This window comes from Cherax quadricarinatus, chromosome 53, assembly GCF_038502225.1.
Source record: "Cherax quadricarinatus isolate ZL_2023a chromosome 53, ASM3850222v1, whole genome shotgun sequence".
NCBI lineage: Eukaryota > Metazoa > Arthropoda > Malacostraca > Decapoda > Parastacidae > Cherax > Cherax quadricarinatus.
This window is the reverse complement of record NC_091344.1, coordinates 14,742,036-14,766,257: the sequence shown is the minus strand read 5'-3', so window position 1 is coordinate 14,766,257 and position 24,222 is coordinate 14,742,036. Positions and strand designations below refer to the sequence as shown.

Here is a 24,222-nt window from a genome sequence, read left to right as displayed (position 1 = left end):
AGCCCTCGATAAGAATGAATATCCTCTGGAGCTCTTCATTGACCTACAGAAAGCATTAGATACAGTGGCCCACAATTTCCTGCACCTAGAACTAAATCATTACGGCATCAGAGGACATTCCCTCGAATTCCTAAAATCTTATCTTAATGATAGACAACCTTCGCTCATCTTTCATGGGGGCTGATCGTAGAACTCTCGTTCGACTACATTCAGCCCTAATTTTGTCAAAACTTGATTATGGCGACCAGATATATTCAGTGGCCTCTCCTGCAACTCTCTTAGCCTTAATCCCATCCATCACAGGAATTACGTTTATGCCTCGGTGCTTTTTCACTCTTAACCGGTTGAGAGCCTCTATGCAGAGGTGAATATTTCATCCTTGACCTATAGCCATGATGCTCATTGCCTTCGCTATTATGTTCACTCTCATGACCTCTGCAATTCTTCCATATACAGTGGACCCAGGCATACGATATTAATCCGTTCCTGAGAGCTCATCGTATGCCAAAATTATCGTAAGGCGATTTAATTTTCCCCATAAGAAATAATGGAAATCAAATTAATCCGTGCAAGACACCCAAAAGTATGAAAAAAAAAGTTTTACCACATGAAATATTAAGTTTAATGCACACAAACTGAAGAAGACATGCACAGTTAGTAGTACTCTACTAACAATAGAATACATGACACTTACCTTTAATGAAGATCTGGTGATGATTGATGGGATGGGAGGAGGGGAGAGTGTCGAAGTTGTTATTGTTTAGAAAGGGAATCCCCTTCCAATAGGACTTGAGGTAGCAAGTCCTTTTCCAGGGTTACTTCCCTTCTTCTTTTAATGCCACTAGGACCAGCTTGAGAGTCAGTGGACTTCTGTTGCACAACATATCTGTCCATAGAGGCCTGTACCTCTTGTTCCTTAATGACTTTTCTAAAGTGGTTCACAACATTGTCATTGTAATAGTCACCAGCACAGCTTGCAATAGCTGTGTGAGGGTGATTTTCATCCATAAAGGTTTTCACCTTTGTCCACATTGTACACATTTCTTTAATCACTGAAGTAGGCAACTTCTTCAATTTCTCTATCCCCTCCTCTGAAGCAGTTTCCTCAGGTCTGGCCTCTTGCTGTTGAAGATGATCTAGCAGCTCATCAGTGGTTAGTTCTTCATTGTCCTCCTCCACCAACTCTTCCACATCCTCCCCACTAACCTCCAACCCCAAGGACTTCCCCAATGCCACAATGGATTCCTCAACTGGCATAGGATTCCCAGGGTTAGCCTCAAACCCTTCAAAATCCCTTTTGTCTACACATTCTGGCCACAGTTTCTTCCAAGCAGAGATCAAGGTCCTCTTAGTCACTCCCTCCCAAGTCTTACCTATAAGGTTTACACAATTGAGGATATTAAAGTGATCCTTCCAAAACTCTAAAAGAGTCAATCGAGTGTCTGTGGTCACTTCAAAGCACTTTTGAAACATAGCTTTTGTGTACAGTTTCTTTAAGTTGGAAATGACCTGCTGGTCTATGGGCTACAGGAGAGGAGTGGTATTAGGAGGCAAAAACTCGACCTTAATGAAGCTCATGTCCCCAGAAAGTCGCTCTGCCAAGTCTGTAGGATAACCAGGGGCATTGTCTAATACCAGGAGGCCCATATGGTCTAATTTCTTGTCAATTAGGTAATTTTTCACATTGGGGGCAAATGCATGGTGTAACCAGTCATAGAAAAAGTCCCTAGTGACCCATGCCTTAGTGTTTGCCTTCCACAGCACACACAAATTAGCCTTGAGGACATTGTTTTGCCTGAACGCTCTGGGAGTTTCTGAGTGATACACCAATAAAGGCTTCACTTTGCAATCACCACTAGCATTGGCACACATCAGAAGAGTAAGCCTGTCTTTCATAGGCTTATGTCCTGGGAGTGCCTTTTCCTCCTGAGTAATGTAGGTCCTACTTGACAATTTCTTCCAAAACAGGCCTGTTTTGTTGCAATTAAACACTTGTTCAGGTTTAAATTCTTCACTGTCTATGTAATCCTTGAATTCCTTCACATATTTTTCAGCTGCTTTTTGGTCCGAACTGGCAGCCTCACCATGCCTAATCACACTATGTATGCCACTACGATTCTTAAATCTTTCAAACCAACCTTTGCTGGCCTTAAATTCACTCACATTACCACTAGTTGCAGGCATTTTTTCAATTAAATCCTCATGCAACTTCCTAGCCTTTTCACATATGATCGCTTGAGAGATGCTATCTCCTGCTATCTGTTTTTCATTTATCCACACCAATAACAGTCTCTCAACATCTTCCAACACTTGTGATCTGTTTCGAAAACAGACATGCAACTTTTGCAAGAACAGCTTCCTTGATTACCGTTTTCCTGGCCACTATAGTAGCGATGGTTGATTGGGGTTTGGTATACAACCTGGCCAGCTCCAACACACGCACTCCACTTTCGTACTTTGCGATTATCTCTTTCTTCATTTCCATAATAATTAGCACCCTTTTTCTCGTAGGGTTGGCACTAGAAGCTTTCTTGGGGCCCATGGTGACTTACTTTGCAGAAACAAGCACCGAAAACACTGTGATAATATGGAATGTGCCAAATGTATGCTTAGATGCGAGCACGCTGGCTGGCTTGTAAACACTGGCACGCACGGGGCAGTTAAGGCCACACATGGATGCATCCTGGACGAATCGCATGTGGTGGGTTTTTTAATGAGTGGCGAGGCAAAATTTTTGCATTAAAATGTATCGTATACCTGATTTAATGTATACCGATGCCATCGAATGTCAGGGGTCCACTGTATAGGATAGTTACTGATGTTAGTAAACATTCTTTATTTGTTCATTGCCCCTTTCACTCTGTCCCTTTTCTCTTCACCTACATTTGCTCTTGTCTTCTCTTCAATTACCACCTTTCTATGTTCATGTAACATCTCATTTTTCCCTACCCCCTTAAGAAGTTCCAACAGTTTGTGTCTGTTCTTTCCCACTGCCATGCACAAAAGCCCAACTGCCTATGGTGGCTTCTTGCTCTCTTTTCTTAACCACATCTGCTCTCATTCTTACGCCATAGCAGTGTACACTAATGGTAAGTCTTCCATCGCCGCGTTGGATTCGCAGCAGTGTTTCCGGACAGCATTATGCGAGGGCATTTATTATCCTCGGCTGACATTTTTACGGCTGTATTGTATGCCATTCTCATACCACTTATCTGTATTGCATCTATACCTGTGTCACCATTTGTGGTAGTTTCAGACTCCTTAGTGCTTGACAGGCTATAAGAAAATTTGATACACCTCATCCCCAGCTTCATATAGAGGTGCTCCATTCACAGACTATTTTGCTGCGATTGCTACCCACCTTCACACTCGTTAGCAACAACATTGGTCTGATCTGCTACATAACAAATTACATTCTGTTAAACCAAGTGTAGGTTTCTGGCTGTCTTCTTGTCATCAATATTGAAGTTGGGAGACCACTCTCTCCTGTCTTCGTATTGGCCACACTCGTCTTACACATGGATATCTCATGGAGAGGTGCCCTGTCACACTTTGTGAGAAGTGTAAAGTTCCAGTTTCTGTTAGCCATATTCTACTGCACTGCCCACTGTATCAACAACACACAGAATTTACCTCCAATGTCATCGCTGCTCTACTGCCCTTACTTTACCTTCCTTTCTTGCTGATGGACTCTCCTTTAACCCAGACTCTCTCACTGACTTCATGACAGCGCTCCTCATGGCCCTTTCTACCACAATCTCTTTCTACCCTCTACCCCTGCACTATCCACTGCCTCACTGTACTCCATGACCTAATAATACTCCCTCTCCCTCTTGCTACCCAATACCCCTGCACCCTTCCCTGCCTTGCTGTGCTGTATGACCCTTGTAGGTTTAGTGCTTCTTTTTTTATTATAATAATTAAAGATAGACACCAGTATGTATATGCAAATGGAGTCAACTCCACTATCCAGCCTGTAGCTGTCGGAGTGCCCCAGGGTAGTGTCCTAGGCCCACTCCTTTTTCTCATTTACATTAATTATCTCCCCAATGCATCCTAACTCCTTAAACCAGTTCTATTTGCAGATGACACTACTTATGTCTACTCCCACTCAGACCCAGCTATACTGAGAAACACTGTAAACAACGAGCTGCTAAAAATATATACGTACTTGGGTGATGACCAACAAACTCACTCTCAACATAGACAAAACATACTTCATGCTGTTTGGAAACAGAGCCTTAAATATCCAACTTAATATATCGATAAATGGTTACCCTATTTCAAGACACTGAGAGTTAATTTCTGTCATCTCCTTGACTATAATCTTAAATTTCATTCCCACATTCAACATATATCCAAGAAAATTTCCAGATAAGTAGGCATCCTTTCCAAGATACGATACTATACAGTGGTCCCTTAATTATCGTCCATAATCCGTTCCTGGAAGTGGGACTATTATCGAAATGGACGATTTACAAATCAATTTTCCCCATAAGAAATAATGTAAATTCAATTAATCCGTTCCTGACACCCAGAAGTATTAAAACAAAAAAATTTTTTACATGAAATATAGATGTAGTACATAAACAATACAGTGGCACATGATGAATTAAACATTAACAGAATAACACTTACCTTTATTGACGATTCTTCTTTGTGTATGGAAGATTGGAGAAGGAGACAGATTGGATGATTTACTGTTTGGAAGGGGAATCCCCTTCCATCAACACCTCGGGTACCAATTGCTTTTCTGGGATTACTTCTCTTCTCTGTATCTTAATGCCACTAGGACCACCTTGAGAGTCACTGGAGTCTTGTCTCACAAAAAAACTGTCCAGAGAGCTCTGTTTCTGGCATCTCTTTAAAACTTCCCTAAAATGGGCCAAGACTCTGTCAATGTACAAGTTGCCGATATGGCTTGCAACAGCCTTCTCTGGGTGATGTTTCTCCATAAATCTTTCCATCCTACCCCACATTTCAAACATCTTAATTTCTGAAGAAGGCACCTTCCTCCATCTCTCTTCCTCCTCCTCTGCAGCAAGATTCTGAGCTGCAATCTGTTGCTCTTCCTGCTGAAGCTCTTGCAGCTCCTCAGTGGTTAGCTCTTCGTTGTGGTCCTCCACCAACTCTTCCACATCCTCCAAACTCACATCCAACCCCATGGAACTCCCCAGTGTGACAACAGTTTACAACTGACATAGGCTCATCAGGGGCTGCCTCAAATGCTTCAAAATCCCTCTTGTGGACACAATCTGGCCACAATTTTCTCCAAGCAGAGTTCAAAGTCCTGGTAGTCACTCCCTCCCAAGCCTTACCTATAAGGCTTACGCAATGGAGAATACTGAAGTGTTCTTTCCAAAAATCTCGTAGGGTCAAGTGAGTGTCTGAGGTTACATTCAAGCACCTTTCAAACATTGCTTTGGTGTAGAGTTTTTTAAAGTTTGAAATGACTTCCTGGTCCATGGGCTGGAGGAGAGGAGTGGTATTCGGGGGCAAGAACTTTACTGTGATGAACCCAAACTCCTTCAGAATTAGGTCATCCAAGTTTGGAGGATGAGCAGGTGCACTGTTCATTACTAGGAGGCACTTGAGATCCAATTTCTTTTCCAAGAGGTAATTCTTCACACTAGGGCCAAACACTTCATTGAACCACTCAACGAAAATGTCCCTTGTGACCCATGCCTTACTATTAGATCTCCAAAACATGCAATTTACTCTTCATAACATTGTTTTTCTTGAACACTCTGGGATTTTCAGAATGGTACACTAGTAATGGCTTCACTTTGAAATCCCCACTAGCATTAGCACAGAACATTAGCGTCAGCCTGTCTTTCATAGGCTTGTGTCCTGGCAGCGCCTTTTCTTCCTGAGAAATGTAGGTCCTCTTTGGCATTTTCTTCCAAAAGAGGCCTGTTTCATCGCAATTGAACACTTGTTCAGGTTTCAGTCCTTCACTGTTTATGTACTCCTTGAATTCATGCACATATTTTTCAGCCGCCTTGTGGTCCGAACTGGCAGCCTCACCATGCCTTACCACACTGTGTATGCCAGTACGCTTCTTAAATCTCTCAAACCAGCCTTTGCTGGCCTTAAATTCACTCACATCACCACTAGTTGCAGGCAATTTCTTTACCAAATCGTCATGCAACTGCCTAGCCTTTTCACAAATAATCGAAGTCATAAGACTATCTCCTGCTAATTGTTTCTCATTTATCCACACCAATAATAACTTCTCAATGTCTTCGAGTGCTGGTGATCTCATTTTTGTCAGCATATTTACCCCCTTTGCAACAACAGCGTCCTTGATTTCCTTTTTCTTGGCTGTGATGGAAGATATGGTTGTATGGGATTTGTTATACATCCTGGCCAGTTCGCCCACACGTACGCCACTATCATATTGTTAATTGATGTTTTTCTTAAATTCAATCGTATTTCTCACCTTCTTTACCAAAGGCTTGGCACTAGGAGCTTTCTTTGGAGCCATGGTAGCTTATTTAGCACTTAAATAACTTACAAGTACTAAAATAAATGGAATATTATGAAATATTTTGCTGGAGCACGTGAGGGGACCGTCGCTCACTGGTAAACAATGGCACACTGGCTGGGAAGGGAAGGCCCAGGCGGCTCAGAGCGTGAGTATGCGTCCGGGACGAAGGACTATTAGCGAGTTACCGGACCATTTGCGAGCCAATATTTAGACGAAAAAACAGGACTATTTCCGAAATGGACGACTTTCAGGCCGGACGATTATTGAGGGACCACTGTATACCCCAAACAACACTCCTAACCCTATACCACTCTTTAATATATCCCTACCTCAACTATGGTATTTGTGCCTGGGGATCAACCACAGCCAACCACCTTAAACCTTTAATAACCCAACAGAAAGCTGCTGTGCAGATGATTACCAGCTCCTGTGCTAGACAGCACACCCCACCACTTTTCAAAAGCCTGAACTTGCTAAATACATATATATGAGACACACACTCATATTGTGCCTACTACATATACATAACATTAAACTCCAATATAAATCCTCCACTTAAACTTCTCCTTGATAGCTACAACAGAATGCACAGTCACAATCACATCCTTCATGTCAAGTCTCACACTATGCAGAAATGCAGTGCACATAAAGGGCCCGAAGATCTGGAATTCACTGAACCAGTAAAAGATCCCCCTAATTACTTATAAATTTAGGACTTAGATGAAAAATCATCTCATTTCTCAATACTAAGCAAACCAACTTTTAATCAGTTATATTATATGACCTCTAGTCTATTAAACATCTATAAATTCATGAACTATTACTGCTTGAGCCATTAATTGTAATATTGTTTTTATTATGTGCAACTCCAAGATTATTATTCTTATAAAACTCCACTTTGACTACCTCACATTAGTATTAAGATTTAAAGATTTTAATAAAAGTTAACCACCTATTATGTCTAGATTTAAGTAGTTATTATGTACTAGGATTAGTCCGCCTGAAATGCCCTGGCATGATAGTGACTTTCTTTGTACAGTAGGGCCCCACTTATTCGGCAGGTTAGGTTCCAGGCTACTGCCGGAAAGCAGACTTCGCCGGAAAGCAGAACTCCATTTTTTCCATTTATAAATGCATATAAATGCCAGATAACAAGTTTAACATATATTAAGTTAGCAATAGAACTAGGCATTAAAAATTAAAATACACACCCAGTACACTCATTATTTACCTTAAAATATTTGTTGTCTTAATGTAGGGCAAAAGGTGAGTAGTATTTACTCTAAGAAGTCAGGTGTGGTAGCCCTCCTGGCCAACCCACCCACACATACTATACTACGATGCTTAAAGCTCTCTAGAGCAATAAAATGCATATACAGTACACACATTACTTACCTTAAAATATTTGTAGTCTTAAAATGGTCTTAATGTAGGGTGAGAGGTGAAAAGTATTTATTTGTAGAAAGGCGTGTGGGAGGTATGGCATCCTGCCTGGCCACTTATACCTACGCTCCCTTGAGCGATAAAATGCATATGTAGTACACTCATTAATTACCTTAAAATATTTGTAGTCTTAATGTATGGTGAGAGGCGAGTTTTATTTGTCTGAAGTAAAGTTGGGAAGTATAGGCAGCCAGGAAGGGCAGCCCTCCCAACCCCAACTACACATAATGTAAACAAACCAAATGAACGCGTCTGGTTCTCGTCACAAGTCCTACAAGTTGCCTGGCTACCACAAGTCCTGCAAGTTGCCTGGCTACCACAGGTTGCCTGGCTGCCACAAGTTGCCTGGCTACCACAAGTTGCCTGGCTACCACAAGTCCTACAAGTTGCCTGGCTACCACAAATCCTACAAGTTGCCTGGCTACCACAAGTCCTACAAGTTGCCTGGCTACCACAACTCATATTTGTTAATTTATTCTGCTGTGGGCTGTATTTAGATGGATTAAGCAAAATGTCTATATTAACATTTTATACGATATTTAATGCTCCTTAGCCTCTTCAAGGGGGGCTCCTTGGCGTGGTGAAGAGGCTCTTGGTCTGAGGAATTAGACCTGTCGGTCTCCTTCCTCAGACCAAACCTAATTACCCCCCAATCCCCCATTCCCTATCCCATCCTCCCCTTTTTCCTCTCCTCCTCCTCCTCCCCACCCCTCCCTTTTGCCCTTCCTTTTTTGGCCTTTGGAATTTTTCCCACAGGCGCGCTAGTTCCTAGGTAGGGGAAAGGGTACCGGGGTCCATCCCATTCCGTTGAGGTTCTTGGCGGTGGCGTAGTTTGCCATGGAATCTGGATCGCCTGGGGATGTCCCAATCCCTCTCCGGTATCCCGGAGGGTGGCTTTGGGTGTCTTTCGGGCGATGGATGTATCTCTGGAAGCCACCTTTCGGATTCCAGGGGTGGTGGCCGAAGGAGGTATGCTTTGTGGCGGATATCCGGCCGCCCTCTCTTTTGTCCACCGAGGTAGCTCGGCAGATGTGAGGTTGCTATCTTGGATTGCTGGTTTACTGGCATGAAAGGTAGGGTATGGCACGGGTTCCATGCTGCATCTGCGCTACTTGCGGTGCTGAGGTCCTCTTGGGCGCAGAGGGAGATTTCTGGCCCTTTCATTCCTCCTAGGAACTATCCCTCCCCGGTCCCCCCTTTTTTTTATCTTTTTTTATTTTTATTTTCTTTTCTTCTTTCTTTTTTTTTCTTAAAAACAAAAAGAAAGAACTAATCAAACCATGGAGTCCCTAGTCCATGACCCCGCTACCCCCGGGCCCCTTATTGTTACCGCACCCCGTTCTGACCTCGCCTCGTCTTTTGGCCACCCTTCGGACACTCCTAAGACCCCTGTACCTCTTGCTGGTGCTGTTTCGTCACCCGCTTCAGGTGCCGGGGTTTCAACTGACTCTTTCGATTTGTCTGACCTCTGCTCTCCTTTGACTATGCTTCCGGCCTCTCCCTCTATGGTGCGGCAATTTTCGAATTGCCAGCCCGTCCCACGTTGGACCAACTCTGGTCCCACTTCTAAACACCAACGACACTCTCCTGATGACGTTACTTCGTTACCTTCCCATTCTACTCGGAAAAGACCATGTCATTCACTCCCTCTCCACACTGTTTTGGACCACACAATGGACTAAATTCTTTACAACCGACTTCTTCTACTGCCTATCTTTCCGACCATAGTATTGGCAAAGCGCTCCTACGCCATGTTGGTAGAGATATTTCCTTTCATGCTTTTAAGAGTGGTACGCATATCATCACAGTCCAGAATGCTACCCAAGCTCATGATCTTTCTCTTCTTTCACATATCGATACTATTCCGATCACTATCGAAAAACATCATTCCCTCAATTCTTGTAGTGGTACTGTCATTCTGCCCATACCATAGTCCAACAGAATTTCCAGACATGTGGCAATGACATTCTCAAACAGCTGGAACTCCAAGATCTCTCAATTCTCAAGGTAGACACTTATGTTCTTCCTGCCCGCGGGTGGAGACGATACCCTTGCAATGTGGCTCGTTTAACTTTTGACAGCCGTGAACTCCCATCCTCTGTTTATGTAGCAGGACATCAGTTACAAGTTCGAAAGGTGATCCCTGCACCGCAACAGCGTAGAAATTGCTGGCGATTTGGCCACCCAGCAAAATATTGCAGATCTATAGCCGAATGCCCAGTCTGTGGTGCCAATGACCATTCTAATATGTCTTGCAGTCGACCTCCCTCTTGCCTTAATTGTCATGAGGCTCACCCTTCGTACTCTCGCCATTGCCAGGTCTACTTGAATGAGCTGGGAATTCGTTGCCTCAAAGAAGAAGAAGGTCTCCCTCATGCTATGGCGGTTTCTCATCTCCGCCTCCAAGGGAGACTACCCCGTGTTTCTTATTCTCGTTTCAAAACGTCCCCCCACTTCTGGGGTCCCATCTTCTGCAGCCTCCTCTGAGGTTGCCAGTCCCATAGTCACTCCTGTATTTAATTCTTTTGCTGTCCTGGGCTCAGACATCCCTACTTCAACACCTCAGTCTGTTCTCACTTCTTCGTGTTCTCCCTCACAAACCCCAGTATCGACAAGACCTCATACGACACTTCCTCCCAATCATCCCTCTACTTCTCAGAAATCCAAAAAATCTCCTTTAACCCCTCCTTCCCTTCATCCACCTCCACACTTTACCTTCCCGGTCTCTGTACCTGGGTCTTGCCCTTTCACTGGCTCTGTTACAAGTGTGGAGGTTCATCCTCCTTCTCGTACTGTGCCTTCCTCCTCTGTCTCCTCCCAAGTTTCTTCCTCTTCTGCCACCTCCCAGGTTTCTGCCTCTTCTGTCCCCTCCCACACTTCTCCAGTTCCCTCCACCCTTTTGCCCCCCCCCCACCTTGATACAGTCCCTTACAGCTCCGATCTTTACTCAAACTCCTCCTCCTTCCATCTCCAATATTGTCTCCCATACGATGTCTCTGAACTCCGAAACACTTGAAGCAATCTCCTGAATATATTGCAGAGACCAAACCATCAATGGACTCTGATCCACCCTCTGCTCCTTCTCTTTCCTCTTCTCCATCTGCGCAACTCCTTTCTTCACAGCGCACCGTTCCTTCGCTGCTTGAACGTTTTTTGATGCCACCGCATGTGGACTTTTCTAACCCCTCTAGTCCGTAAATACCCCTACCTGCGGATTTCTAGTATCTTTATCGTTGCCAGTCATGGCCTATTTACAGTGGAATATACACGGCCTCAGGGGTAATTGGGGTGAGCTTCAGACGTTGCTCTCCCAATTTTCCCCTGTTGGTGTTTGCTTGCAAGAACCAAAATTACAATCTGCTGTTATCTATCCCATCTCAAGCTATAATTTATTGTATTCTTCGGATCCTTTTTCTGATGGGACCTTTAACAAAAGTGCCCTTCTTCTACGCACTGATATTCCGTACCATCAGCTATTTGTTCGTACTAAGCTGCATTACACAGCAGCCCGTATCCACCTGCATAGGTGGTATATACTCTGTTCTTTGTACCTCTCTCCTTCTCGAGCATTATCTATTCCGGATATTGCCTTTCTTGTTTCGTCATTACCGCCACCACTTCTGTTACTTGGCGATTTTAATGCGATTTTCTCTGGGGGGGTCTCATTGTGATTCCTGTGGCATTCAGCTAGAGGCTTTTCTTGCTTCCTACCCCCTCCATGTTTTAAATACAGGTACTCACACCCATTTTGATCCTCGTACTCATACATATTCTCTCTTGCATCGATCTCTCAGTCTGCTCTTCCTCTGCTGCACTAGACTTCACCTGGTCTGTTATTTACTTGACAGTGATCATTCTCCAATCATTCTTACCTCCCCTTCATATTCACCACCTCTTCGTAACCCACGCTGGCAATTTGATCAGGCAAATTGGGACCTTTACTCACAACTAACTATTTTTAGTGAGGTTCCTTCTTCATCCTCCATTGATGAGCTTTTACACCTCTTCTCGTCCTCAGTTTTAACCGCAGCTTCTCATTCTATACCCCGAACCTTGGGCAGGCATTCTTAGAAATGCCTGCCTTGGTGGTCTCCTGCTTGTGCTCGTGCAGTACATTTGAAACGTGCTGCGTGGGGCAGGTACCGGTATAATAGAACCACTGAGAGACTTCTTGATTTTAAGCAGAAGAGTGCGATCGCTCGCCGTGTCATCCGTGACGCTAAACGCACTTGCTGGCGAGATTATGTCTCCACCATCACCTCTGCTTCCTCTATGAGTGCAGTCTGGAAAAAAGTACGGAAACTGAGTGGTAAATATTCTCCTGACCCGGCTCCTGTTCTGCGGGTTGCCGGTGTTGATATAGCAAACCCTCTAGATGTTGCCATTGAAACTGGCAATCATCTGGTACGTATTTCTCTGGGGCCCCATCTCTGCTCCTCGTTTCTTTCCTCAAAGTCTGCCAGAGAGTTAGCACCCTTGGGCTTTTCTTCTTTCAGAGAAGAACAGTATAATGTGCCTTTTACACTTCAGGAACTGGAGGCAACTCTCTCGCTTGCCGATCATCGACAGCTGGGCCCGATGACATTCATATTCGTATGTTACAACATTTACATCAGTCAGCCCTTGCAGTCCTCTTATGCCTTTTCAATCTTATTTTCAAACAGGTGTAGTGTCTGATATGTGGAAGATGGCTAATGTAATTCCTATTTTTAAAACAGGGGACAAGTCGTTACCGTCAAATTACCGCCCAATAAGCCTGACCTCAATTGTAGGCAAATTACTAGAGTCAATTATAGCTGAGATTATAAGAAGCCATCTCGATAAGCATAGCTTGATTAATGATACTCAGCATGGATTCACAAGAGGCCGGTCTTGTCTAACTAATTTATTAACTTTCTTCACTAAAGCTTTTGAGGCTGTTGACCACAATAAAGAATTTGATATTATTTACTTAGATTTTAGTAAGGCTTTTGATAGAGTTCCGCACCATAGACTGTTAAAGTAAGTGGCAGCTCATGGCATTGGGGGAAAAGTGCTCTCGTGGATCGAGTCATGGCTCACTGACAGGAAGCAGAGAGTGTCCATAAATGGGGTTAAATCCGAGTGGGGATCTGTAACAAGTGGCGTTCCACAGGGATCAGTCTTGGGCCTGTTGTTGTTTATAATATATATCAATGATCTTGATGAGGGAATTACTAGTGATATGAGCAAATTCGCCGATGACACAAAGATAGGTAGGATAATTGATTCAAACGTAGATGTTATGGAACTTCAGGAGGATTTAAACAAACTCTATTCTTGGTCAGAAAAGTGGCAGATGCAGTTCAATGTAGATAAATGCAAGGTTCTGAAGCTTGGGAGTGCCCATAACCCTAGTACTTATAAGTTAAATGATGTAGAACTTAGCCATACAGATTGCGAAAAGGACTTGGGGGTTATGGTGAGCAGCAACCTTAAACCAAGACAGCAATGCCTAAGCGTACGTAATAAGGCAAATAGATTGCTGGGATTTATATCAAGAAGTGTAAGCAACAGAAGTCCAGAGGTCATACTGCAGCTTTATACATCATTAGTAAGGCCTCACCTAGATTATGCAGCTCAGTTCTGGTCTCCGTATTACAAAATGGACATAAATTCGTTAGAAAACATTCAGCGTCGGATGACTAAATTAATACATAGCATTAGAAATCTTCCTTATGAAGAAAGATTGAAGACTCTTAAGTTACATTCACTTGTTAGACGAAGAATGAGGGGAGACCTGATCGAAGTGTATAAGTGGAAGATAGATATTAATAAAGGGGATATTAATAAGGTCTTGAGGATGTCTCTCCAAGAGAGAACCCGCAGTAATGGATTTAAATTAGATAAGTTTAGATTTAGAAAGGACATAGGAAAGTATTGGTTTGGAAATAGGGTAGTTGATGAGTGGAACAGTCTACCTAGTTGGGTTATTGAGGCTGGGACTTTGGGTAGTTTCAAATCTAGGTTGGATAAGTACATGAGTGGGAGGGGTTGGATTTGAGTGGGACTTTCACATCAGAGCTTATTTCTTGGGTGGCATTGAAAATTGGGTTGGGCAAATGTTTTGTTAGTGGGATGAATTGTAAAGGACCTGCCTAGTATGGGCCAGCAGGCCTCCTGCAGTGTTCCTCCTTTCTTATGTTCTTATGTTGGTCACAAAGAGTTCTTCCACAGCTGTGGAAATCTGCCATTGTTCTCCCTTTCCGCAAACCGGGTACTACAGGACATGCAGCCTCCCATTATCGTCCCATCGCTCTTACCAGTGCAGTTTGCAAAGTGATAGAACGTCTGGTAAATAGACGTTTAATGTGGTATTTAGAGAGAGACAACAGTCTCTCCACTCGTCTATATGGCTTTCATAAGGGCTGTTCTACCATAGACCCCTTACTATGTTTGGATACATATGTTCGTAATGCCTTTGCGAATAACCACTCAGTTATTGCCATATTTTTTGACCTCGGGAAGGCATATGACACAACTTGGAGGTATATTTTGGCCCAAGCCCACTCCTTAGGCCTCCGAGGCAATCTACCATCTTTCCTTAAGAACTTTTTAACTGACAGACATTTCCGTGTTCGAGTCAATAATGTGCTCTCCCCGGACTTTGTCCAAGCTGAAGGTGTCCTTCAGGGATGTGTTCTAAGCACAACACTTTTTCTCCTTGCTATAAATTATTTGGCCTCTGTTCTTCCATCCAATATTTGGTCATCACTCTATGTAGATGACTTCACTATTGCTTGTGCAGGCACTGACTGTCACCTCATTACAGTTTCTCTCCAGCATGCGGTCAACCGTGTTTCCAATTGGGCCACCATGCATGGGTTTAAATTTTCCAGTACCAAAACTCACCAAATTACTTTCACTAGACGCTCTGTCATCTCCGATTATCCTTTGTACCTCTATGGCTCCCGTATCCCTGAACGTGATACAGTCAGGTTTCTAGGCCTTCTCTTTGACCATAGGTTATCCTGGAAACCCCACATTACCTCTCTAAAGGCAACTTGTCACAGCCGGCTGAACCTTCTTAAAACCCTTGCTCATCTTTCATGGGGAGCTGATCGTCAAACTCTCCTTCGCCTACATTCACCCCTCATTTTATCAAAACTCGATTATAATGACCAGATCTATTCAGCGGCCTCTCCTGCTACTCTCCTTAACCCTATCCATCACCAAGGATTACGTTTATGCCTTGGTGCTTTTCGCTCTTTCCCTGTTGAGAGCCTCTATGCAGAAGCGAATGTTCCATCCTTGTCTGATTGCCGTGATGCCCATTGCCTTCGCTACTATGTGCACTCTCACAATCTCCGCATTCCTTCCATTTATGGAATGGTCACTGATATTAGTAGACATTCTTTATTTGTTCGCCGCTCGTTTGCTCCGTCCCTTCTCTCTTCGCCTACATTCGCTCTTGTCTTCCCTTCAGTTACCGCCTTTATATGTTCATGTAGCATCTCACTTTTCCCTACCCCCCTGGGAAGTTCCAGCTGTTTGGGTCTGTTCTTTCTCACTCCCTTGCTCGAAAGCCCAACTGCCTACGGTGGCTTCCCGCTCTCTTTTTCTTGACCATTTCCACTCTCATTCTCATGCCATCGCCGTGTACACAGATGGCTCTAAATCTTCTGATGGCGTCGGATTTGCAGCAGTGTTTCCGGACAGCATTGTGCGAGGGCATTTACTATCTTCGGCTAGCATTTTTACTGCTGAATTGTATGCCATTCTTGCACCAATTATTCGTATCGTATCTATGCCCGTGTCATCATTTGTGGTTGTCTCAGGCTCCCTTAGTGCTCTACAGGCTATACGGAAATTTGATACACCTCACCCCCTAGTTCTCCGTATCCAACTTTGGCTACGCCATATCTCTACCAAGCATAAAAATATTGTTTTTTGTTGGGTCCCTGGTCATGTTGACGTACAGGGCAATGAACAGGCAGACACTGCTGCGCGGTCAGCAGTACATGACCTACCAATTTCATATAGAGGTGTTCCATTTCTGGACTATTTTGCTGTAATAGCTACCCACCTTCACACCCGTTGGCAACAACGTTGGTCTGCTCTGCTCACTAACAAACTTTGTTCTATTAAACTGAGTATAGGTTATTGGCCGTCTTCTTGTCACCAGTGCCGAGGTTGGGAGACTACTCTCTCCCGCCTTCGCATTGGCCATACTCGTCTTACTCATGGATATCTCATGGAGAGGCGCCCTGCTCCTCTCTGTGAGAATTGTCAGGTTCCATTATCGGTCAGCCACATTCTGTTAGACTGCCCACTTTATCAACGAGCACGCAGAATTTACCTCCAACGTTGTCTTCGCTCCGCTGCTCTCTCTTTACCTTCCCTTCTTGCTGATGGACCCACCTTTTATCTGGACTGTCATTGACTTTTTGACAACAACTGACTTACTCCACAAACTCTGATGATACCTTCAGCCCTTTCTACCTCAATCTCTTGCTACCCTCTACCCCTGCCCTGCTGTTTTCTGTAACCTACTAATCATCCCTCCCCTCTTATGCCGCCCGATACCCTCACTTCCTTCCCTACCCTTCAGCGCTGTATAGCCCTTGTGGCTTAGCGCTTCTTTTTTATTATAATAATAATAATGCTCCTTAGTGATTATTATTGTGTTATTATTATCATTATTAATATGGCATCTTCAAGACTAATAAGACACACTATAAAGGGAGAAGCTGGAAGCATGGTCAAAGATGTGTGGAAGTCAGGTGTATCAAAGGAGTCAGGCAGAACCTCAGAGTGGGCGATGAAATGCTACCTGCAGGAGGTACCAGACCGTTAAAAAGGTCCAAAGATTGGTCTGATAACGAGATAGGGTCATAAGAGGGCACTGCAGCAGAAAAAGGCCTGAGAAGAGCAGTTTCATGGATCTGGGACTCCATGGTTAAGTTACTTATTTATTTTTCCCCAAAACAAAGGAAAAAAAGGGGGGGGGAACGTGGATGGGTAGCTCCTAGGAGGAATGAAAGGGCCTTAAATCCCCCTCCATGCCCAAGAGGACCTCATTGCAGCCAGTAGTGCAGATGCGGCATAGAACCTGTGCCATACCCTACCTTTCATGCCAGTAAACCAGCAGTCCAGGATAACAGCCTCACATCTACTGAGCCACCTCGGTGGACAAGATACCCGCCACAAGGCATACCTCCTTTGGCCATCACCTCCCGGGATCTGACAGGCAGCTTCCAGAGATACACCCATCACCCGAAAGATATCACAAACCTTCCCTGGGAGACCGGAGAGGGATCAGGACATCCCTGAATGATCCAGATTCCATGGCAAACTACACCACCAAGGACCTCAACAGAATGGGATGGACAATGATACCCTTTCCTCAACCTAGGAACTATAATGCCTGAGGGAAAGACCACAAAAGCTGAAAACAGGAAAAGTAGAGAGGGAGGTTGGGGAAAGGAGGAATGTGACAAGGATGGGGGAGATTAGGCTCAGTCAGAAGAAGAAGACCAAATGGTCTAACTCAGACCAAAAGCCTCTTTACCACGACAAGCAGAGTCCCTTAAACAGGTCTTCGATTAAGAGCCCTTCACCTGCATCAAAACAGCCAACTCTTAAAATATCAAATTATCATTATCATGTTCACATGGAAACACTGAACCCCTCGGTAAGGTCATACAGGGTCTGGGAAGTAGTCAGGTTTGATCAAGGATATGGCAGGTGAAGTCCAGTTCCTAAATTAAAGGCACCGAGTCTTCCTTTCCCTTGAAGAAAAAGGGTCAAATAAATCTGGTGTTAGGGTTTCATGGTATGAAATGATACGGCACAAAGAGTGGGGCAAACGTTTATTTCATATCCTCAGTACTTCAGTGAATGAATGTCATACTTTAAGATGAAGTATGATATAGGTTAATCTTGTATCCATGATTTGCAAATGTTATAATCATAAGGAAACATTAGTGCCTGGGGAATGGGAGTGTAATCAGGTTTGAACCAAGGAAGGGAACTGCTAATGCTTTGGATCAAGACTTTCACCAGTATCAAGGTATCATCCTTTAAAAAGAAATTTGCAAATAATTTAGTGAAGAAAATATTCTAATTGTAATGTGCTCCAGAAATGACACTGGATATAAATGCAATGGTAGTAGTCTAAAATATAATTGGATAGAGTAAATGCTGTTTTTTTTTATTTACAATAAAAATAACTTACATGCATGTTTGTTTTCACCAGCTGGACTTCTCACTCGTGACCCTAGGAGACATGAAAGGAAAAAGCCAGGCTGGAAGGGCGCAAGGGCAAAATATACCTGGAAAAAGCGATAGAGGTCCTGAAGATAGTAATAATTATGGCCTACATGATGCACAGTAACTGTTTAGGGAAAAAGCACAAACTTGTAGGGTTCATTCATAGTGCTTGGAGAATGGGAAGCAGCATGTTTCTATTCAAGGAATGGGAGAACCAGTCCAGTTCCTTGAGTCAAGAAACTCTCAATATTATTATAGAGTTAAGCACCAAACCCAAAAGGATCATTCGGTATTGAAAGTTTCTCACCAGCTAGGTGAGATTGAAAAAAAAAATTGTATGGTAATAAACATGTTGCTTAACAAGTGAAAAAATGTGTTTTATTTAAATTCCTACATACATTTAATTATATTTTTAACCCTTAAACTGTCCAAACGTAGATCTACGTTCACTTGCGTGGTGCTCTGAATATTTTGAAAAAATAAAAAAAAATCTTTGTTTTTAAATTAAAGAGGGCAATTTTCTGTGTGGTATAAGACCAAAAAAAAAAATTTAGGACCAGTAAATAGCGCGCTAAAAATATCTAACAGAGACGACTCACAGCAATGGTTTCAAGTTGGAAAAATTCAGATTCAGGAAGGATATAGGAAGGCACTGGTTTGGTAATTGAGTTGTAGATGAGTGGAACAAACTCCCAAGTACAGTTATAGAGGCTAAAACGTTGTGTAGTTTTAAAAATAGGTTAGATAAATACGTGAGTGGGTGTGGGTGGGTGCAAGTTGGACCTGACTAACTTGTGCTACTTGGTCTGATGCCATGCTCCTTCCTTAAGTGGAAGTGACCTGACTAGGTGGGTAATTGGGATAATCTGGGGGGGAGATATGGACCTGCTTTGCATGGGTCAGTAGACCTGCTGCATTGTTCCTTCTTTATGTTCTTACCTAGATATAAGACCACGAAGTTTTGGTCTGGATGCTCACCGGATGGCAACATCCAGCCCTGCCTCTTGCAGAAGTGTTGCCGAGTTACCCTTTTTCTTGTTTTTATTTTAATTCACGTAATTTTTATGTTCTGATAATTACATCTATAATAGTTCTTGTGATTTCATAGCCAATTTTAGTTCTGACACTAATATTATGTACTGAAATAGTACTCAAATAGTAACAATCACAGTGACAGGTGAACATTTTCACCAGCCTTGGTCATTGACTATTGTCTAGAAATATATACAAAGTATTTATAGGTCCCAGCAATGTTTTAGACACACTGGAGTATGAAACTCCTTGAAGAATGGTGTTATGACAAGGGTCAGATGAGTGACAGCCAGTGACATTTGATGAATGTGGGCTGCTTGAGGGACCCTTTCTTTTATATGTTTTTTTTCTTGTACATAAACATGTCTTTTGTATATCTTTCTGTCTGTGTCTATCTATCTGTCTGCCTAGCTCTGCTTATCTGTCTGTCTGGTTCAGCTTATCTGTCTTTCTGTCTTCTGTGTGTGCCTGGGGTATAATATGAAACTCCTTGAAGAATGGTGTTATGACAAGCGTCAGATAACAAGTGACATTTGATGAATGTGCACTGCTGGAGGGGGGAACCCTGCATTTATATGTTTTTACTCTTGCACACAAACATGTCTCTGTATGTCTGTCTATCTGTCTGCCTGTCTGTCTTCACATCTGTCTGTATTTGTACATCTGTCTGTCTATCTGCCTAGGTCTGCTAATCTGTCTATCTAGTTCAACTTATCTGTCTTCTGTGTGTAATCATGTTTATTTATGTGGAAGAGGGTAAGGTACCTAGGGATTGACAGAGAGCATGCATAGTTCCTTTGTATAAAGGCAAAGGGGATAAAAGAGTGCAAAATTATAGGGGAATAAGTCTGTTGAGAATACCTGGTAAAGTGTATGGTAGAGTTATTATTGAAAGAATTAAGAGTAAGATGGAGAGTAGGATAGCAGATGAACAAGGTTTTAGGAAAGGTAGGGGGTGTGTAGATCAAGTGTTTACAGTGAAACATAGATGAACAGTATTTAGATAAAGGTAAAGAGGTTTTTGTGGCATTTATGGATTTGGAAAAGGCATATAACAAGGTGGATAGGGGGCCAATGTGGCAGATGTATGGTATAGGAGGTAGGTTACTGAAAGCAGTGAAGAGTTTTTATGAGGATAGTGAGGCTCAGGTTAGAGTATGTAGGAGAGAGGGAAATTATTTCCCAGTAAAAGTAGGCCTTAGACAAGGATGTGTGATGTCACCGTGGTTGTTCAATATATTTATAGATAGGGTTGTAAGAGAAGTGAATGCGAGGGTCTTGGCAAGAGGTGTGGAGTTGAAAGATAAAGAATCAAATACAAAGTGGAGTTGTCACAGTTGCTCTTTGTTGATGACACTGTGCTTTTGGGAGATTCTGAAGAGAAGTTGCAGAGGTTGGTGGATGAATTTGGTAGGGTATGTAAAATAAAAATAAAAGTAAATACAGGGAAGAGTAAGGTTATGAGGATAAAAAGATTAGATGGGAAAGATTGGATATCAGATTGGAGAGAGTATGGAGGAGGTGAATGTATTCAGATATTTAGGAGTGGACGTGTCAGCAGATGGGTCTATGAAGGATGAAGTGAATCGTAGAATTGATGAGGAGGAAAGGGTAAGTGGTGCACTTAAGAGTCTGTGGAAACAAAGAGCTTTGTCTGTGGAACCAAAGAGGGGAATGTATGAGAGTATAGTTGTACCAACACTCCCATATGGGTGTGAAACATGGGTGATGAATGTTGCAACGAGGAGAAGGCTGGAGGCAGTGGAGATGTCATATCTGAGGGCAATATGTGGTGTGAATATAATGCGGAGAATTCGTAGTTTGGAAATTAGGAGAAGGCATGGGATTACCAAAACTATTATCCAGAGGGCTGAGGAGGGGTTGAGGTGGTTCGAACATGTAGAGAGAATGGAACAAAACAGAATGACTTCTGGAGTGTATAAGTCTGTAGTGGAGGGAAGGTGGGGTAGGGGTCAGCCTAGGAAGGGTTGGAGGGAGGAGGTTTTGTGTGCGAGGGGCTTAGACTTCCAGCAAGCGTGCATGAGCGTATTTGATAGGAGTGAATGGAGACAAATGCTTTTTTTAATACTTGACGTGCAGTTGGAGTGTGAGCAAAGTAACATTTATGAAGGGATTCAGGGAAACTGGCAGGCCGGACTTGAGTCCTGGAGATGGGAAGTACAGTGTCTACACTCTGAAGGAGGGGTGTTAATGTTGCAGTTTTATAATTCTAGTGTAAAGCACCCCTCTGGCAAGAGAGTGATGGAGTGAATGATGAAAGTTTTTCTTTTTTTGGGCCACCCTGCCTTGGTGGGAATCGGCCAATGTATTAATAAAAATAAATAATCTACAAACACTGTATAGCACTTGGTTTGGAATTTTTGGGTTATCCTAGGTAATTTACATTATGTATAATTGTATTTATAAGTACAGTAGACCCCCGGATAACGATCAGCTCCCAACTCGACCAATTATGTAAGTTTATTTTTGTAAGTGCTTTTGTAGGTGTATTTTTAGGGGTCTGAAATGGACTAATCTAATTCACAATATTTCTTATGGGAACAAATTCGGTCTATAACGGCACCCAAACAGACTTCTGGATTGAAATAATATCGTTATGCGGGGGTCCACTGTACATGTGAGAGACAGAGATATACACAGACAGATACAGACACAGCCAAAGCCAGCCAGCCAGCCCAATACATTAGAACATAAAAAAGAAGGAACACTGCAGCAGGCCTACTGGCCCATGCAAGGCAGGTCTGTGTCATCCCCCGGCTTAGACCGATAACCCACCAAGTCAGGTCACATCCAGTGAAGGAAGGAACATGACATCTGACCTAGTAGCACAAGCTAGTTAGGTCTAACTCACACCCACTTGTGTATTTATCAAACCTAATTTTACTTCCCTCTGAAAATGTGAGTGTTAATATGACATGACATCAGTGAATCACTGGTGTTTGCCATGCTATTTGCTCTAGCTGGCACTCAATTGAACTGATGTTCCCACAAGGTACTAAGTGGTCCCCGATTATTCTCATACTGCACACACTGAGTGCACATTATTATTATAATCAAAAAGAAGCGCTAAGCCACAAGGGCTATACAGCGCTGCAGGGTAGGGAAGGAAGCAAGGGAATTGGATGGCAGAAGGGAGGGGGGATGATCAGCAGGTTACAGAAAACAGCGGGGCAGGGGATAGTACGGGGGTAGAGGGTAGCAAGAGATACAAGTAGAAAGGGCTGAACGTATCAAAATTTGTGGAGTAAGTCAGTCGTTGTCAAAAAGTCAATGAGAGAGTCCGGATGAAAGGTGGGTCCATCAGCGAGAAGGGAAGGTAAAGAGAGAGCAGCGGGGCGAAGACGACGACAGAGGTAAATTCTGCGTGCTCGTTGATAAAGTGGGCAGTCCAACAGAATGTGGCTGACTGATAATGGAGCTTGGCAATTCTCACAGAGAGGAGCAAGACGCCTCTCCATGAGATATCCATGAGTAAGACGAGTATGGCCAATGCGAAGACGGGAGAGAGTAGTCTCCCAACCTCGACACTGGTGATAAGAAGACGGCCAGTAACCTATACTCGGTTTAATAGACTGAAGTTTGTTGCCGAGCATAGTAGACCAACGTTGTTGCCAACGGGTGTGAAGGTGGGAAGATATTACAGCAAAATAGTCCGTACATGGAATACCTCTATAAGAAACTGGTAGGTCATGTACTGCTGACCGCGCAGCAGTGTCTGCCTGTTCATTGCCCTGTACGTCAACATGACCAGGGACCCAACAAAAAACAATATCTTTATGCTTAGTAAAGATGCGGCGTAGCCAAAGTTGGATACGGAGGACTAAGGGGTGAGGTGTATCAAATTTTTGTATAGCCTGTAAAGCACTAAGGGAGTCTGAGACAACCACAAATGATGACACAGGCATAGATGCAATACGGATAAGTGCTGTAAGGATGGCATATAATTCAGCAGTAAAAATACTAGCTGAAGATAGTAAATGCCCTTGTACGACGCTGTCCGGAAACACTGCTGCGAATCCTACGCCGTCAGAAGACTTAGAGCCATCTGTGTACACAGCAATGGCATGAGAATGAGAGTGAAAGTGGTCAAGAAAAAGAGAGCGGGAAGCGACCGTAGACAGTTGGGCTTTCGAGCAAGGGAGGGAGAAAGAACAGACTCGAACAGCTGGAACTTCCCAGGGGGGTAGGGAAAAGTGTGATGCTACATGTACATAGAAAGGTGGTAGTTGCAGAGAAGACAAGAGCGAATGAAGGCGAAGAGAGAAGGGACGGAGTAAGCAGGGGCGGCGAACAAATAAAGAATGTCTACTAATATCAGTGACCATTCTATAAATGGAAGGATTGCGGAGATCATGAGAGCGTACATAGTAGCGCAGGCAATGGGCATCACGGCGATCGGATAAGGATGGAACGTTCGCTTCTGCATAGAGGCTTTCGACAGGGGAAGAGCGAAAAGCACCAAGGCATAAACGTAATCCTTGGTGATGAATGGGGTTAAGGCTAGAGAGAGTAGCAGGAGATGCCGCTGAATAGATCTGGTCACCATAATCAAGTTTCGATAAAATAAGGGTGGAATGTAGGTGAAGGAGGGTTCGACGATCAGCTCCCCACGAAAGATGAGCAAGGGTTTTAAGAAGGTTCAGCCGGCTGTGACAAGTTGCCTTCAGAGAGGTAATGTGAGGTTTCCAGGATAACCTACGATCAAAGAGGAGGCCCAGAAACTTGACTGTATCACGTTCAGGGATACGTGAGCCATAGAGGTACAAAGGATGATCAGAGATGACAGAGCGTCTAGTGAAAGTGATTTGGTGGGTTTTAGTGCTGGAAAATTTAAACCCATGTGTGGTGGCCCAATTGGAAACACGGTCGACTGCATGCTGGAGAGAAACTGTAAGGAGGTGACAGTCAGCGCCTGCACAGGCAATAGCGAAGTCATCAACATAGAGTGATGACCAAATATTTGATGGAAGACTAGAGGCCAAATCATTAATAGCAAGGAGAAAAAG

The 24,222-nt window shown here is 43.4% G+C and overlaps 1 protein-coding gene across 3 annotated transcripts in view; it reads left to right on the top strand.

Moving 5' to 3' along the window:
* The window catches only part of mRpS9 (mitochondrial ribosomal protein S9), a 93,356-nt gene extending 74,821 nt beyond the window's left edge, over positions 1 to 18,535 (top strand). For all 3 annotated transcript variants that reach the window (XM_053781420.2, XM_070096354.1, XM_053781419.2), the window contains exon 10: positions 18,150 to 18,535. In XM_053781420.2, coding sequence (XP_053637395.1) covers positions 18,150 to 18,241 — 92 coding nt within the window. In that variant the 3' untranslated portion in view covers positions 18,242 to 18,535. The remainder of the gene's footprint in view (positions 1 to 18,149) is intronic.
* Positions 18,536 to 24,222: the final 5,687 nt, after the last annotated feature.